The sequence below is a fragment of the Otolemur garnettii genome, unplaced genomic scaffold (genome assembly GCF_000181295.1).
Source record: "Otolemur garnettii isolate 467f Iridium unplaced genomic scaffold, OtoGar3 scaffold00127, whole genome shotgun sequence".
In the NCBI taxonomy this organism is placed as follows: domain Eukaryota; kingdom Metazoa; phylum Chordata; class Mammalia; order Primates; family Galagidae; genus Otolemur; species Otolemur garnettii.
The window spans coordinates 1,635,353-1,650,630 of record NW_003852522.1 but is presented as its reverse complement, the minus strand read 5'-3'; the positions used below and the strand labels follow the sequence as shown (position 1 = coordinate 1,650,630).

General features: G+C 50.5%; 1 protein-coding gene across 1 annotated transcript; it reads right to left on the bottom strand.

Moving 5' to 3' along the window:
* Window positions 1-1,941: 1,941 nt before the first annotated feature.
* On the bottom strand, window positions 1,942-13,116 carry FARSA (phenylalanyl-tRNA synthetase alpha subunit). The gene is made up of 13 exons (XM_003797911.3): window positions 12,948-13,116; window positions 8,861-8,998; window positions 8,688-8,786; window positions 8,495-8,613; window positions 7,151-7,243; window positions 6,918-7,046; window positions 6,728-6,843; window positions 3,782-3,866; window positions 3,581-3,680; window positions 3,315-3,483; window positions 3,123-3,200; window positions 2,865-2,979; window positions 1,942-2,354 (listed from the first exon to the last, which is right to left on the bottom strand). The coding sequence occupies exons 1-13, from the start codon at window positions 13,092-13,094 to the stop codon at window positions 2,216-2,218; spliced, it is 1,527 nt and encodes a 508-aa protein (XP_003797959.1). The 5' UTR covers window positions 13,095-13,116; the 3' UTR covers window positions 1,942-2,215.
* Window positions 13,117-15,278: the final 2,162 nt, after the last annotated feature.

Here is a 15,278-nt window from a genome sequence, read left to right as displayed (position 1 = left end):
GGCAAGTTAAGTCATGCAGGAAGAGCCCTCATGAATGGGATTAATACCTTTATAAGAGTCCTGAGGGGGTGTGTCTGCCCCTTTTACACTGCTGCCATATGAAGACATATGCAAGGCAATGTCTATAAGTAGTGAGGCCCCATTGGATACTGAATCTGCTGGCACAGCAGCTGGGACTTCCCAGCCTCCAGAATTGTGAGTAGTGAATTTGTTGTTTAAAAATTACGAAGTCTGGGCTCAGCGCCTGTGGCTCAAGTGGCTAAGTGCCAGCCACATGCACCTAAGGTGGCAGGTTCAAATCCAGCCTGGCCCCGCCGAACAACAATGATGGCTGCAACCAAAAAAACAGCCAGGCGTTGTGGCGGGCACCTGTAGTCCCAGCTACTTGGGAGGCTGAGGCAGGAGACTTGCTTGAGCCCAGGAGTTGGAGGCTGCTGTGAGCTGTGACACCACAGGATTCTACCAACGGGATAAAGTGAGACTCTGTCTCAAAAAAAAAAAATTACCCAATTTAAGAGACTTTCTCACTGTAACCAGAACAGACTATTTAATATATCAGAGTTGAAGCTCAGATACCAATCCTGCTCACTGTTCAACATAAGTCACAGCCTGGCAGAGGTTTATGCTGTTTATCTGTCTACTCCAGACTCATTTTCACTCATAGGGGAATTTTTTTTTTTTTAAAGAACATGGCTGGGTGCAGTGGCTCATGCCTTTAATTCTAGCACTTTGGGAGGCCAAGGTGGAAGGACTGCTTGAGGCCAGGAATTCAAGACCAGACTGGGCAATGTAGGAAGACTCCCATTTGCATAAAAAAAAAACAAACCCAAAACCAAAAGGCAGCACCTGTGGCTCAAAGGAGTAGGGCGCTAGTCCCATATACCAGAAGTGGCAGGTTCAAACCTGTTCCTGGCCAAAAATGGCAAAAAAAAAAAAAAAAAAGAGAAAGAAGGCTAGGCCCATATGTGAGAGGACTGCTTGAACTTAGGAGTTCAAGACTAGTCTGAGCAAAGTGAGATCCTGTCTCTACTAAAAATAGAAAAATTAACCGGGTAGTGTGGTGCATGTCTCTAAGTCCCCAGCTACTTGGGAGGCTGAGGGAGGAAGATGGCTTGAACCTAGGAGTTTGAGGGTGTTGAGGTTGCAGTGAGCTATGATGATGCCACTGTATTCTATCCAAGGCAAAAAAGAGAGACTGTCTCAAAAAAAAAAAAAAAAAAAAAAGTAGCCCAAGCTACTTGGGAGGCTGAGGCAAGAGAATCAATCACTTGAGCCCAGGACTTTGAGGTTGCAGTAAGGTAGGATGATGCCACTGCACTATAGCCTGGGCTATGGAGTGAGACTTTGTCTCCAAGAAAAAGAAAAAAACCACTCTGGGAGCCCCAGGCAAGTGGACTGCTTGAACTCAGGAGTTTAAGACCAGCCTGTGCAAGAGCGTGACCCTATCTCTACTAAAAATAGAAAAACTAGCTGGGTATTATGGCAGCTGCCTGCAGTTCCAGATACTCTGGAGGCTGAAGCAAAGGGGATCTCTTGAGCCCAAGAGTTTGAGCTTGCTGTGAACTACAATGTCATGCCACTCTACCCAGGGTACACTGTGAAGCAAAGCAGCTCCCACCCACTCATACCCAGGCTTCCACCAGTTATGGGGAACCCTGGTTCCTGGGAAGTTCCAACAACCACCTTGGCTTCCACCTCCCAGAAGTCCCCTTCGTAGCGGGAGGAGGGTTTCTGGCACCAGCAGGTGATCAGTGAATACTTGATGGAATTAATTTTTCCCAGGTCATCTGGCTCATGATGGCCACCATTTCTGAGTATCCAAGACCTGGAATTTACTGCCCTTTGTACCCAGAGTTCCTGCATCCATGTTTCCTCCCATCAGGCAGCATGTTGAGCTGGAGGGACCTGATGGGCCCCTCACCCTTAAGGAAAGGCACCAGATAAGGACAACTGCCCACTTTATTAGATAGCAGCTGGCCCACAGGGCTCCCCATGACTCATACTCATCAGCAGACAGCCCCCGGGACATCAGAAGGAACCTGCCACCACTATCCTGCCCCTGGGATGGTGGGAAGAACAGACACCAAGAGGAGGCAGGGGATGGCCTCACAGAGGCCTCATAAATACAAGAAGGCCACTGGCTGGGGATGCAGAGGTTCTTAGCAACAGGAACACAGGGAGTGAAGAGGTGAGGCTATCCTAGGGTGGCCCACTGTCACGCAGCCACCTGTGTCTGAGAAGGTCTTGGCTCGGCATCCAGGCGGCATAGAGGACTGTCATACACCATCTGTAGATTCACTTTATGGCCCACCAGCTCCCGGATGTTGTTAATGCCATATTTGATCATGGTCGGGCTTTGGGGAGAGGGAGTTTACACTTTTCCCTGCTCAGCTTTCCACATGTCCTACCTTCCTCAGGGGAAATGCCAAAGTTCTCCGAGTGACCCACAAGGTCCTGCACCATCTGCTGTGTCACCTCCCTCCCCTCAATTACTCCCTCCAGCCACACTGGCCTCCTTGCTCTTTTCCAAATATATAAGGCTTGTTCCTGCCTCAGGGCCTTTGCACTGGTCATGCCCTCTACCTAGAATAACCCTTCCCCAGATACTCTGATGTCTCACCCCTTTATCTACCTCTAATCTCTGCTCAACTGCTACCTCTTCCATGAGGCCTTCTCTGACCACCTAGTCTTCTTATTTATTGCCTTTGGACATGTACTAGACTGTTTTTGTTTGTTATTTGTTGAATGTACTTATTTATGTTGCTAGTTACCCTCCTCCAATGGGACCACAGCAGATGGATGGTGCTGAAGTTACCTAAACCTGGAGATAACCAGATACCCTGAGTTCCTGCCTGGGTACTTACCGCTCTAGCGAGAGGCCCCAGGCGATGACTGACACATTCTCAGGAAGTCCCATGGGCAGAAGCATCTCAGGGCGGAAGACCCCAGAGTTCCCAACCTCTACCCACTTCTTTAGGCCTGTGGTGCAGGATGGGGAGGACAAGGACAATGTATGGGGGTGGTTCTGGGCCAGGTGGTCAGGTTGGGAGTTGGGGAAGCTGAGCTAAGCTTTGGGCAGCCTGAGACCACTCTCCCACCCCAGGAGTAGGTTCTACCCTGACCTTGGTGGTAGCTGAACACCTCCATGCTGGGCTCCGTGTATGGGTTGTAGGCTGGCTTAAAACGCAGCTGGGTGATACCTGGAGAAGGCAGGGTTGGGAAGCAGGGGAGTAGGGTAAGGTTAGTGACCAAGACATCCACCCACTGCACCACCACCACCACCCACCCTGGTCTGCTCTGGCTTGCCCACTCACCCAGCTTGGTAAAGAATTCTCGTAACACACCCATGAGGTGGCCCAGGGTGAGGCTGTAGTCAGCCACAACACCCTCGATCTGGTGAAATTCAGCCAGATGTGTAGCATCCAGGTTCTCATTCCGGAACACACGGTCAATGGAGAAGTACTTGGCTGGTGTGAAGGGTTTCTAGGGATGACAGCCAAGCCAAGGCGGGGCATGGGTCAGAAGGTCCCTAAGACAGCACTTTCTTCCCACCCTGGCCACTGTCTAGGCCCAGCCATACCTTCTGAGCAAGGCGGTAGAGTGTGCGGGCACTGGCTGCTGTGGTGTGCGTGCGCAGCAGATTTTTCCGGGCCTCATCCAGCTTCCAGTTGTACTTGTACCTTCAGGGGAAAAGGTGGGAAGTCCATGCATGTGATTGCCCTCTGAAGCACAACTTCCTTCACCTCCATACCCTCAAAGTCCAGGGCCTGGCCTGCCTCACCCCTGTGAACCGTAGCCACCCTGAGAGTGGGTCCGCTTGACCCGCTGGACATAGTCCATTGGAAGCTGCAGGGCTTCAGCTGGATCTAGACAGGGCAGAGGGACATCTGGTCAGTCAGTGGGTATTTCTCAAAAAGCCACTGCATAGGAGATGGAAAAAACATGTAGAAATCCCACCCTTGCTTCCACCACAGCTGCAGAGCACCTGGGACACCTGAATCAGCATGCGTCCTCTACCTAGAGCCCTCTACAGTTCCCACTCACCCACAGAAAAAGCCTAAGACTTCCCTGAGGCTCTGTCTGGTCATCTCCCTGTCTTGGTATCCTTTTGCTTCTACTTGATAGCTCCCTCCAGCTATCTGTGAGGTAAATGGGCACGGACCTTTGCACTGGCTATTCCCTCTTTCTTGGTACTTTCCTAAGTATGGCTTATCTTATCAGGTCTTTTTGCTTAAGCAAATATATTAATGTAAAGAACCATAGAAGAATAAGAACAACAGAAGTATACTACAACAGAAGTATACTGACTGCCACCCCTTGCTCTCCGCCATGTGTGTGCACACATACATGCATGTTGTTCCCTCAACTGCATTTACTGCCACCTGTCCTATTACATAGCCTGCTTAGCATTTAACCCACATCTCCCCCACTAGATTGCAGGTGTCCTTGGCACAGGAACTTCTGTCTTATTCTCAACTGAGTGACCTTCAAGTATTAAGAGAGACCCTAGCACAAAGGAGGGGCTCAGAGAACATCTGTTGCATAGCCAGGCACAGTGGCTCATAACTGTAATCCCAGCACTCTGGGAGGCAGAGGCAGGTGGATTGCCTGAGCTCAGGAGTTAGAGACCAACCTGAGCAAGAGCAAGACCCTATCTCTAAAAATAGTCAGGCATTGTAGCGGGCACCTATAGCCCCCGGTACTTGGGAGGCTGAGGCGATAGGATCACTTGGGCCCAAGAGTTTGAGTTTGCTGAGAGCTATGATGCAGAAAAAATATAAAAAAATTTGTTGCATGGATGTGCAGATTTTTCAGATCCCCTTCTAGAGACATCTAGGGACATGATTTTGGTACTCTTAAAGAGCCTGAGATCTAATCCTGCCTTCAAATTATAAACTGTGTGACCCAAGGCAAGGGATGTTCCCTTTCTGTGTGCCTCAAATCGCCTCATATGCAAAAGGAGTCTAACAGTAATACTTTCTATAGTTGGTAGGAAATTATGAACAGTGACTAGTGTGTAAGTTTTGGGGGCCATGACAATGACAAGAATAACATGATGTTGGCTCAGCGCCTATAGCACAATGCTTACAGCACCAGCCACATACACCGAGGGTAGCAGGTTCAAACCCAGCCTGGGCCAACTAAACAGCTGCAACAAAAAATAGCCGGGCATTGTGGCAGGCACCTACAGTCCCAGCTACTTGGGAGGCTGAGGCAAGAGTTGGAGGTTGCTGTGAGCTGTGACGCCATAGCACTCTACTGAGAGCAACACAGTAAAACTCTTGTCTCAAAAAACAAAAGAATAGGGGTGACACCTGTGGCTCAGTGAGTAGCACGCAGGCGCCATATACCAAGGGTAGAGTATTCAAGCCTGGCCCTAGCCAAACTGCAACAAAAAAATAGCCAGGCGTTGTGGCAGGTGCCTGAAGTCCCAGCTACTCAGGAGGCTGAGGCAAGAGAACTGCCTAAGCCCAGGAGTTGAAGGTTGCTGTGAGCTATGTGATGCCATGGCACTCTAACAAGAGCAACAAAGTAAAACTCTGTTTCTATAAAAAAACAAAACAAAACTGGACATTGTGGCAGGCACCTGTAGTCCCAGCTACTTGGGAGGCTGAGGTAAAAGAATCACCTAAGCACAACAGCTGGAGGTTGCTGTGAGCTGTGATGTCACAGCACTCTACTGAGGGTGACAAAGTAAGACTGTCTCTAAAAAAAAGATTAGCATGATAATAGCCTCCCAGTGACCTTGTCTAAAACAAAAAGACTATGTGTAAGAGGCTTTTGTAGAACTTGGGGGGATGTAGGGAATATGTCAGAGTGGCTTCTCTGAGGTGACAAAGGAGCAGAGCAATGGTTTGATGCATGGCCTGCCTTGAAGATCTTGGAGAAAACAGTTCAAAACAGTTCTTCTTTTTTTTTTTTTTTGAGACAGTGTCTTACTTTGTCACCCTCCATAGAGTGCTATGGCCTCATAGCTCACAGTAACCTCAAACTCTTCGGTTGAAGTGATTCTCTTGCCTCAGCCTCCGGAGAAGCTAGGATTACAAGTACCCACCATAATGCCTGGCTATTTTTAGAGACAGAGTCTTGCTCTGGCTCAGGCTGGTCTTGAACCTGTGAGCTCAGGCAATTCACCCGCCCCAGCCTCCCAAAGTGCTAGGATTATAGGCTGAGCCACCTGGCCCAGCCTGAGAAAATAGTTCTTGGTGGGTGGCGCCCGTAGCTCAGTGGGTAGGGCACTGGCCACATATACCAAGGCTGGCAGGTTTGAATCCTGCCCAGGCCAGCTAAACAACAATGACAACGGCAACAAAAAAATAGCCAGGTGCCTGTAGTTGTAGCTACCTGGGAGGCTGACGCAAGAGAATCGCTTCAACCCAAAAGTTTGAGGTTGCTGTGAGCTGTGATACCATTACACTCTACCCAGGGCAACAGCTTGAGACTCTGTCTAAAAAAAAAGAAAGAAAAAAAAGAAAATAGTTCTTGGTGAAAAACACAGCATGAGCAAAGGCCCTGAGGTGGGCACCACCTGGTATGTCTAGAGAAGAGCAGAGACTTGGGGTGGGAAAGGAAGAGATCACAGAGAATGATAAACCAGCTCTTCAGTCCTTGTTGGCCAAACCAAGGATGTATTCAATTTTATCAAGTGAGACGCCCTTCCTCTAAAGCCCCACCCAGTCCCGGGGCCTCTCATGTCCTCTCAGCCAGGCCCTCAGAGCTGACTCACCTCTAAGAAAGAAGGTGTCATGCTGATCTCGAGCTGGGTGCTGCTGGGGCTGGAAGAGGGCATCAAAATTCCAGAAGGAGCTCTCGATGAAGTTGTCAGTGGGCATCTCAGTGAACCTGGTGGGAGAGGCGGCCTGACTGCACTGCCTGTACTCTGTGGCTGAGTTGCCCACCCCCAGCCTGGTGCTCACCCCATCTCCAGGAAGATCTGTCGAAATTGGGAGCGGACCTTGAGCAGGGGGTGCAGGTGGCCACTGTCAGGGAGGACACCATGTGCTTCGAAGTTGTAGGGCTTGAAGGGCCGGTCTCGCCAGGAGCCGCTGTGGGGGGGGGGGGATGTGCGGTGCAAGGGCCTGGTGAGATCTGCCAGCCTCCCTCTCCTGCCATGCCCCGACCTATTTCTCACACTGGGGCCACCCGTCACCTGGAGATCATCTCTGGGCTCAGCTCTGTCTCCTGCTTGGAGATGGTGATGCTGAAGGCACTACCTTTGCTTACCCAGTAGGTTTTCAGGGTCCTGCAACCAAAGGAGGGAAGGGGATGCTGCTGTCACCTCTTCCAAGAGGCTTTCCTTGATCTGCTTCTGATATGAATCCCAATGCTACCCACGAAGTCATTCTGCTTCATTTTCTTCCAGACATTTATCATCACCTGAAATCCTCCCAGATAGCCACCACTTATCTCCCTGTGTTCACTCACTCATTCGACAAGCACTTATGAAGAAAAGAATGTGTGCCACGATCTTTTTGAGGTGCCAAGCACACAGCTAGGAGCAATAATTTAGGCAAAGTCTATCAGATTTATTGTGTTCCACTAAAGTGTCCCCACAGCCCCATGAGAAAGAGCTATTTTTTTTTGTTTGTTTTTTGAGACAGTCTCACTATGTCGCTCTCAGTAGAGTGCTGTGCTATCACAGCTCACAGCAACCTCCAACTCATGGGACTACAGGTGCTTGCCACAACTCCTGGCTATTTTTGTTGTTGTTGTTGCAGTTTGGCCAGGGCCAGGTTCAAACCCGCCACTCTCAGTATATGGGGCTATTGCCCCACTCACTGAGCCATAGGCGCAACCCCTGGCTATTTTTTTGTTGCAGTTGTTTAGTTGGCCGGGGTAGGGTTCAAACCCGCCACCCTTGGTTCATGTGGCTGGTGCCGTAACCACTGTGTTACGGGTGCCAAGCCGAGAAAGGGCTATTTTACAGATAAGGAAACTGAGGCCAGGACAGGCCAGGTGATTTGGTCAAGGTCTCACAGCTACAAAGTGGCAGAGCCCTGACTTCAATCAGGCAGCCCGGCTCTAGTCTGCGTTCTCTCTGCAACTCTGTGTCTGCTCATAGGGGATGTCTGTCCTGGGAGAGCAGAGCCACCAGTCTATCCAGATTCCAGGGGCCTGGCCAGTGGTTCAACTTCAGGTAGTGCTAAGGCCTATGGACGAAATGAGCAGGCCAAAGGGATGAAGACTAGGAGTGGGGTGTTCTTGTGGAACTTGAGGGGAGAGGAGGATATCAGAGTAGACTCTTTAAAGTGATACCTAAGTGGAGCTTTGATGCAGAGCCTGCCTTGAAGATTGGTGAGAAGACAGTTCTTGGCAGGTGCTATATGGGCAAAGGCCCTGTGGTGGCACAAGCTGGCACACAGGCTTGACAACCACAGTGTAAAAGGGGGCTGAGAGAAGGCTATTGGAACCTATGGCCCGATGTGGACAGGACAACTACCTCCCACCAGCCCCCACAGTGCCATGCAGGTGAGCTTCTGGTGGCCCCACTCACACTTCAGTCAGCAGCTTCCTCTTCCTGAGCTCACTCCTCTCCTTCTCACCCAGTTTCTCAGCCTGTCCCCCCTGGACCAGCTGGAGGCGCCGCTGCACCTCGTCCTCCATGTTATCGACCTGCCATGGTAAGGGTGTCAGGACCAGGGGCTCTATCTGACCATCCATGTGCCCACCCATCTGCAGGGACTCACCACTCGGAACACCCGGGGCCCATTGGCTGCACTCTTGTCCACATGGATCCACTTGTTGGACATGGCCTTGCTGAAGCCCACTTTGCCATTGGGCAGTCTCTGGAGGAGAGAGGTTGCTGTGAGTAGGGCATGAGAGCCCCCTTCACCCTATTTGCTGCTCCTCATATCCCTACCATGAGCTCGCTTTGAGCCAGGCCCTCTGGGGGGATGCTGCGAAACACACGGGCCTCGTGGCTGCCCTCCCGTGCAATCTCCTCGCCCTCGGCAGTAAGCTCCCAGCGTTTGGTGGAGCGAAGTTCAGCTTCGATGACCTGCAGAGAAATGTAAGGCCCAGCTAGACGTGGGGGGCCTTGGAAGCCCATATTACAAACCAAAATGTGAGGATCAAAGGATAAGGACAGGTCTAGGGTCACACAGACAGGAATTGGCTAGGAGGGGCCCACAGTTTCTAGTTCCCTCTAATCCTTGCTCAGCTCCTAACTCACTGTCTGTCCTCAGGGAAGTTGCTTAACACCTCTGAGCGACTTTTTTTGAGACAGAGTCTCACTATGTCACCCTATATAGAGTGCCATGGCATCACAGCTCACAGCAAACTCAAACTCTTGGGCTTAAGCGATGCTCTTGCCTCAGCCGCCCAAGTAGCTGGGACTACAGGCACCGGCCACAACACTCAGCTATTTTTTTTTTGGTTGTAGTTGTCATTGTTTGGCAGGCCCAGGCTGGATTTGAACCTGCCAGCTCTGGTGTATGTGGTTGGTGCCTTAGCCATTGAGCTACAGGCATCAAGCCTTGAGCAACTTTTTTTATCTATAAGAGAAATGTGTGATGGCTCTACATCAGAGGGTTTCAAAAAGTAATTCAATTAATACGTGGAAAGAATGTAATTTCTTTTTCTTTTTGGGGAGATAGAGTCTCACTCTGTTGCCCAGCCTAGAATGCAGTGGTATCACCACAGTTCATTGCAACCTCACACTCCTGGGCTTCAGCAATCCTCCTGCCTTAGTCTCCTCAGTAGCTGGGACTACAGTTAATTTTTCTATTTTTTGCTAGAGATGGTGTCTTGCTCTTGCTCAGGCTGAATGTTCTTTTGTTTTTGAGACAGAGTCTCACTCTGTCACCCTGGGTAAGAGTACCATGGCATCATAGCTCACAGCAACCTCAAACTCTTAGACTCAAGAAATCCTCCTCGGCTCGGCGCCTATAGCTCAACCGGCTAAGGCGCCAGCCACGTACACCTAAGGTGGCGGGTTCGAATCCCCGGCCCGGACCCGCCAAACAACAATGACGGCTGCAACCAAAAAATAGCCGGGCGTTGTGGCGGGCGCCTGTGGTCCCAGCTACTTGGGAGGCGGAGGCAGGAGACTCGCTTGAGCCCAGGAGTTGGAGGTTGCTGTGAGCTGTAATGCCACGGCACTCTGCCCAAGGGGGACAGCTTGAGGCTCTGTCTCAAAAAAAAAAAAAAAAGAAATCCTCCTGCCACAGCCTCCTGAGTAGCTGGAGCTACAGGTACCCACCACAATACCTGGCTAATTTTAGAGATGGGGTCTTGCTCTTGCTCAAGTTGGTCTTGAACTCCTGAGCTCAAGCAATCCACCTGCCTCAGCCTCCCAGCGTGCTAGGGTTATAGGCGTGAGCCATTGCAACCGGCCTGAATGCAGAACTCTTTTTTTGGTTTGTTTTTGAGACAGAGTCTCACTTTTGTCATCCTCAGTAGAGTGCTGTGGCATCATAGCTCATAGCAACCTCAAACTCTTGGGCTCAAAGGATTCTCTTGCCTCAGCCTCCCGGGGACTACAGGCACCTGCCACAATGCCCAGATATTTTTAGAGGCCAGCTCTTGCTTTGGCTCAGGCTGGTCTTGAACCTGTGAGCTCAGGCAATCTACCAGACTCAGCCTCCCAGAGTGGTAGGATTATAGGCGTGAGCCACCCTGCCTGGCCCTGAATGTAGAATTCTTTCGGGGGGGGGGGGAAGACAGTCTCACTTTATTGCCCTTAGTAGAGTACCATTGCATCACACAGCTCACAGCAACCTCCAACTCCTGGGCTTAGGTGATTCTTTTGCCTCAGCCTCCTGAGTAGCTGGGACTACAGGTGCCCGCCATAGTGCCTGGCTATTTTTTTTGTTGCAGTTTGGCTGGGGCCAGGTTTGAACCCACCACCCTCGGTATATGGGGCTGACGCCCTACTCAGTGAGCCACAGGCATCGCCCAAATGTAGAATTCTTTTTTTTTGGGCCGGGGCTGGGTTTGAACCCGCCACCGCCAGCATAAGGGAACAGCACCCTACCCTTTTGAGCCACAGGCACCACCCCAAATGTAGAATTCTTAACATGTAACAAGTGCTTCATGAATTCTAACTACTAATATATTATTGTTGCTATTATTGTCAGTATCATCATTAGGTTTAGCCACATTAAATTGTCTCTTTTGGGGAGGGCGGGGGCAGTTTTTGGCCAGGGTTGGGTTTGAATCCGCCACCCTCCAGCATATGGGGCCAGTGCCCTACTCCTTTGAGCCACAGGCACTGCCCTAAATTGTCATTATTTAACCCTCAGTGACCTACACAAATGGCAATTTCATGATCATTAAGATACTGTCACCCAGCTCGGCGCCTGTGGTTCAAGTGGCTAAGGCGCCAGCCACATACACCTAAGGTGGCAGGTTCCAATCCAGCCTGGGCCCGCCAAACAATGATGGCTGCTGCAACCCAAAAAATAGCCGGGCGTTGTGGCGGGCGCCTGTGGTCCCAGCTACTTGGGAGGCAGAGGCAGGAGACTCGCTTGAGCCCAGGAGTTGGAGGTTGCTGTGAGCTGAGCTGTGATGCCACAGCACTCTACCCAGGGGAATAGCTTGAGGCTCTGTCTCGAAAAAAAAAAAAAAAAGAAAAAGATACTGTCACCCCACACACTAAAGCTGCAATCTCTCTGCATTGAGGACCCTGGGCTCTGCACCCTGAGTGCCCTAATTTCAAATCTGGATTTGCCAGCCCCTTCTAGTGACTAATTAAGTTACTGACCAGGCTGGGCACGGTGGCTTATGCCTGTAATCCTAGTACTCTGGGAGGCTAAGGCAGGTGGATAGCTTGAGCTCATGAGTTTGAGACCAGCCTGAGCAAAAGGGAGACCCTGTCTCTACTGAAAATAGAAAAACTGAGGCAAGAGGCTTGCTTGAGCCCAAAAGTTGAAGGTTGCTGTGAGTTATGACACTATGGCACTCTACCCAGGGCAACAGGTTGAGAATCTATCTCAAAAAAAAAAAAAAGAAAGAAAGAAAAAGAAAAGAAAAAGTTACTGACCAATGCTGAACATCAGTTGTCACATCTGCAAGCTAGGGTAACAGTGCCATCAGCCTAGGACTATGGCAAAGATTGGATAAGCTGAGACCACAGTGGTACACAGAACACGAGCTGGATGAATAAATAGCCCAGATCCCAGCCTCATGGACAAACCTCAACCTGGGTGACCCACTGGCCCCTCAGCATCTCCCTCCTGTGACGCCAAGAGGCGTCCATTTGCCCAAATTGGAAAGCCAGGTTCCATCCTTGTTCCCCTGGCCTTGTCTGGAATCTCCAGGTAGTCCTCACTCCCCATTCTAGCTGCCTCCCCACTGTCAGACATTATGCCTCTAGCTTGTGAATGTGTCAGCCTCTGCTCTCATCCAATGGATTCCAGTCTTCCCCCTGCCATTCTTCCAAAGGTGATGTAGATAGCACATCTGACCAGCTCTGGCTCCTGACATGGCTCCCAGTAGACTGGTGACTATGACCTAGGAGGCCCTGCAGTTCTGGGTGTGCTGGTCTTTTTCACCACCTGTCATCTCCCTAAACTTCCATCCACTGATTCCTTAAGTGCCATTGCTTTCCTCCACAGTGCAGAGACCTGACTCAGCGGTTAATTCTACCAGGCTGCTCTCCCTTACTCCCAAGGCTGGGGCATCTGCCACTGCTGGGTTCCCTGTGCTTCTCCCATTACTCTGGTCACTTCCAACACCTCCCTATTAGATCACAACCTCCGTGAAGGCAGCACCTTCCTTAACCATCATAGTACTGTCGTCCTCACGCTGATCCCGCCTCAACGGATGTTTAGCGAGGCGTCCCAACACTCGCTCGTTCCAGACTCTCAAGTATTCCGGCGTGGACACATATACCTACTACAATACCCCTAGTCAAGCTGTGCAAGTCTGGCCTGGAAGTTATGGCTCTTGCGGCAAGGGGACTATAGGTGCAAAAGCGAGGGGCCGGCAACAGGGGCCCGGCTCACCTCACCCAGCGCCTGTAGACTCTTCAGAGCGCCCACCACCGCTTGGTGCTCCACGCCGAGCTCGGCTGCCAGCTCCGCACTATCCAGGCCGCCATCAGCCACCTCCAGCCGCCGCAGCAGCTGTTCAGCCACAGGACCATCCGCCATGGCTATTTCCCTTCACGCTTGTCTTGTCCCCTGCGGCAGCGTGAGCAACCGGAACCGGAACCCGGAGCTGTGCTGCCATCTTGAGTGAAACCAGCGCAGTGCAGGGCTCAAAACGTGGCCATCTTGAGTGTGGCCCTTGAGCTCAAAGGCTGCAAGGTACTCACTTCCCACCTCCACCCTGGTTCGCCCTCTGTCATCTGGTTGACTGAAGAGGTAAAATAGCTGACCTCAAGGTCAGAAGCACAGTTCTGTTTTGAGTCATCTGCCACTAGCCTCGCTTCCAGCGGGCTGTGTGACCTTGGACTTCATCCTCTCTGAGCCTCAGAGCCCTCTGCCTTTCTGAGATTCTCATTTGCCCTGGGAGAGGGCAGTGGCTAGTGGACTCTGAAGATGATAATTCTGCAAGTCAACTCCTTTGACATTTTCTTTCTTTTTAGCTTTTTTTTTTTTTTGAGGCAGAGTCTAACTATGTTGCCCTCAGTAAGGGCCACAGCTCACAGCAACCTCAAACTCTTGGGCTTAAGCGATTCTCTTGCCTCAGCCTCCCAAGTAGCTGGGACTACTGGCGCCCACCACAATGCTCAGCTATTTTTTTTGTTGTAGTTGTCATTGTTTAGCAGGTCCCAGCCGGTTCAAACCTGCTAAACCCCCCCCCAGACCCTGCCCATATGTGGCCCACTTCCTAACCACTGAGCTACTAGTGCTGAGCCTGCTTTGACATTTTCTAAGGGAAGCTGGGGAGGGACCATCCCCATTTATAGAGGGAAGAAGCACTCACCTAGCAATAGTTATACTCAAGGTGGCAGCTAACCCATATGGACTACTTCCTATTTGCTCAGCCCAGTGCTAAGTACTACAGGTGTATTACTTCATTTCTTCTTTTTTTTTTTTTTTTTTTTTTTGGCCAGGGCCAGGTTTGAACCTGCCACCTCCAGAATATGGGGCCAGTGCCCTACTCCTTTGAGCCACAGGCGCTGCCCTATTATTTCACCTCTCCCCCAAACTTTATGATGTACTGATATACCCCTCTCCCATTTCACAGATGAGGAAACAGACTCAGAGGGTGATATGACTTGCCTAAGGTTCAGGACTTAGTAGAAATTGGATCATAAATTACAATGCTCCAAATCCCACTGTGCTCTGAGAAAATCAACGTCAGGGCAATAACATGTAGTCTAGATTAGTGATGTCCTATATAAATATAATGTGAAACACAAATGTAATTTTTTTTTTGAGACAAAGTCTCACTTTGTCACCCTTGCCTCATAGCTCACAGCAACCTCAAACTCTTGGGGTTAAGTGATTCTCTTGTCTCAGTCTCTGAAATAGCTGGGACTACAGGCGCCCACCACCATGCCTGGCTATTTTTTAGAGATGGAGTCTTGCTCTGGCTCAGGCTGGTCTCAGACCTGTGAAGTCAGGCAATCCACCCACCTTGGCCTCCCAAGTGCTGGGATTACAGGTATGAGCCACCTCACTTGGCCCCACAAGTGTAATTTTAAATTTCCCGACCAGGTACGGTGACTCACACCTGTAACTGTATCACTTTGGGAGGCCAAGATGGATTGCTTGAGGTCAGGAATTCAAGACCAGCCTGAGCAACATAGTCAGATGTCCCGCCTCTCCCACTCCTTTTGTAGCCTGTGGTCTTAGCTACTCAGGTGGCTAAACCAGAAGGATTCCTTGAGCCAAGGAGTTTAAGGTTGTAGTGAGTTATAATGCACTCTAATGAAGGCAACAGAACAAGACTCCATCTAAGGCAAAAAAAATCACAGCCTGAGCAAGAGTGAGACCCTGTCTCTAAAAACTAGTTGTGCATTGTGGTGGGTGCCTGTAATCCCAGCTATTTGGGAGGCTGAGGCAAGAGGATTGCTTGAGTCCAGGAGTTTGAGGTTGCTGTGATATATGACGCTATGACACTCTACCCAGGAAGACAAAGTGAGATTCTGTCTCCAAAAAATAATAAATGAATAAAAATAAATCCCAGTTGAAATGTTAAAAAATATATCACTAGTGGCTTGGCGCCTGTGGCTCAAGTGACTAAGGCGCCAGCCACATACACCTAAGGTGGTGGGTTCGAATCCAGCCTGGGCCCGCCAAACAACAATGGCGACTGCAACCAAAAAATAGCTGGGCGTTGTGGCAGGCGCCTGTGGTCCCAGCTACTTGGGAGGCTGAGGCAGG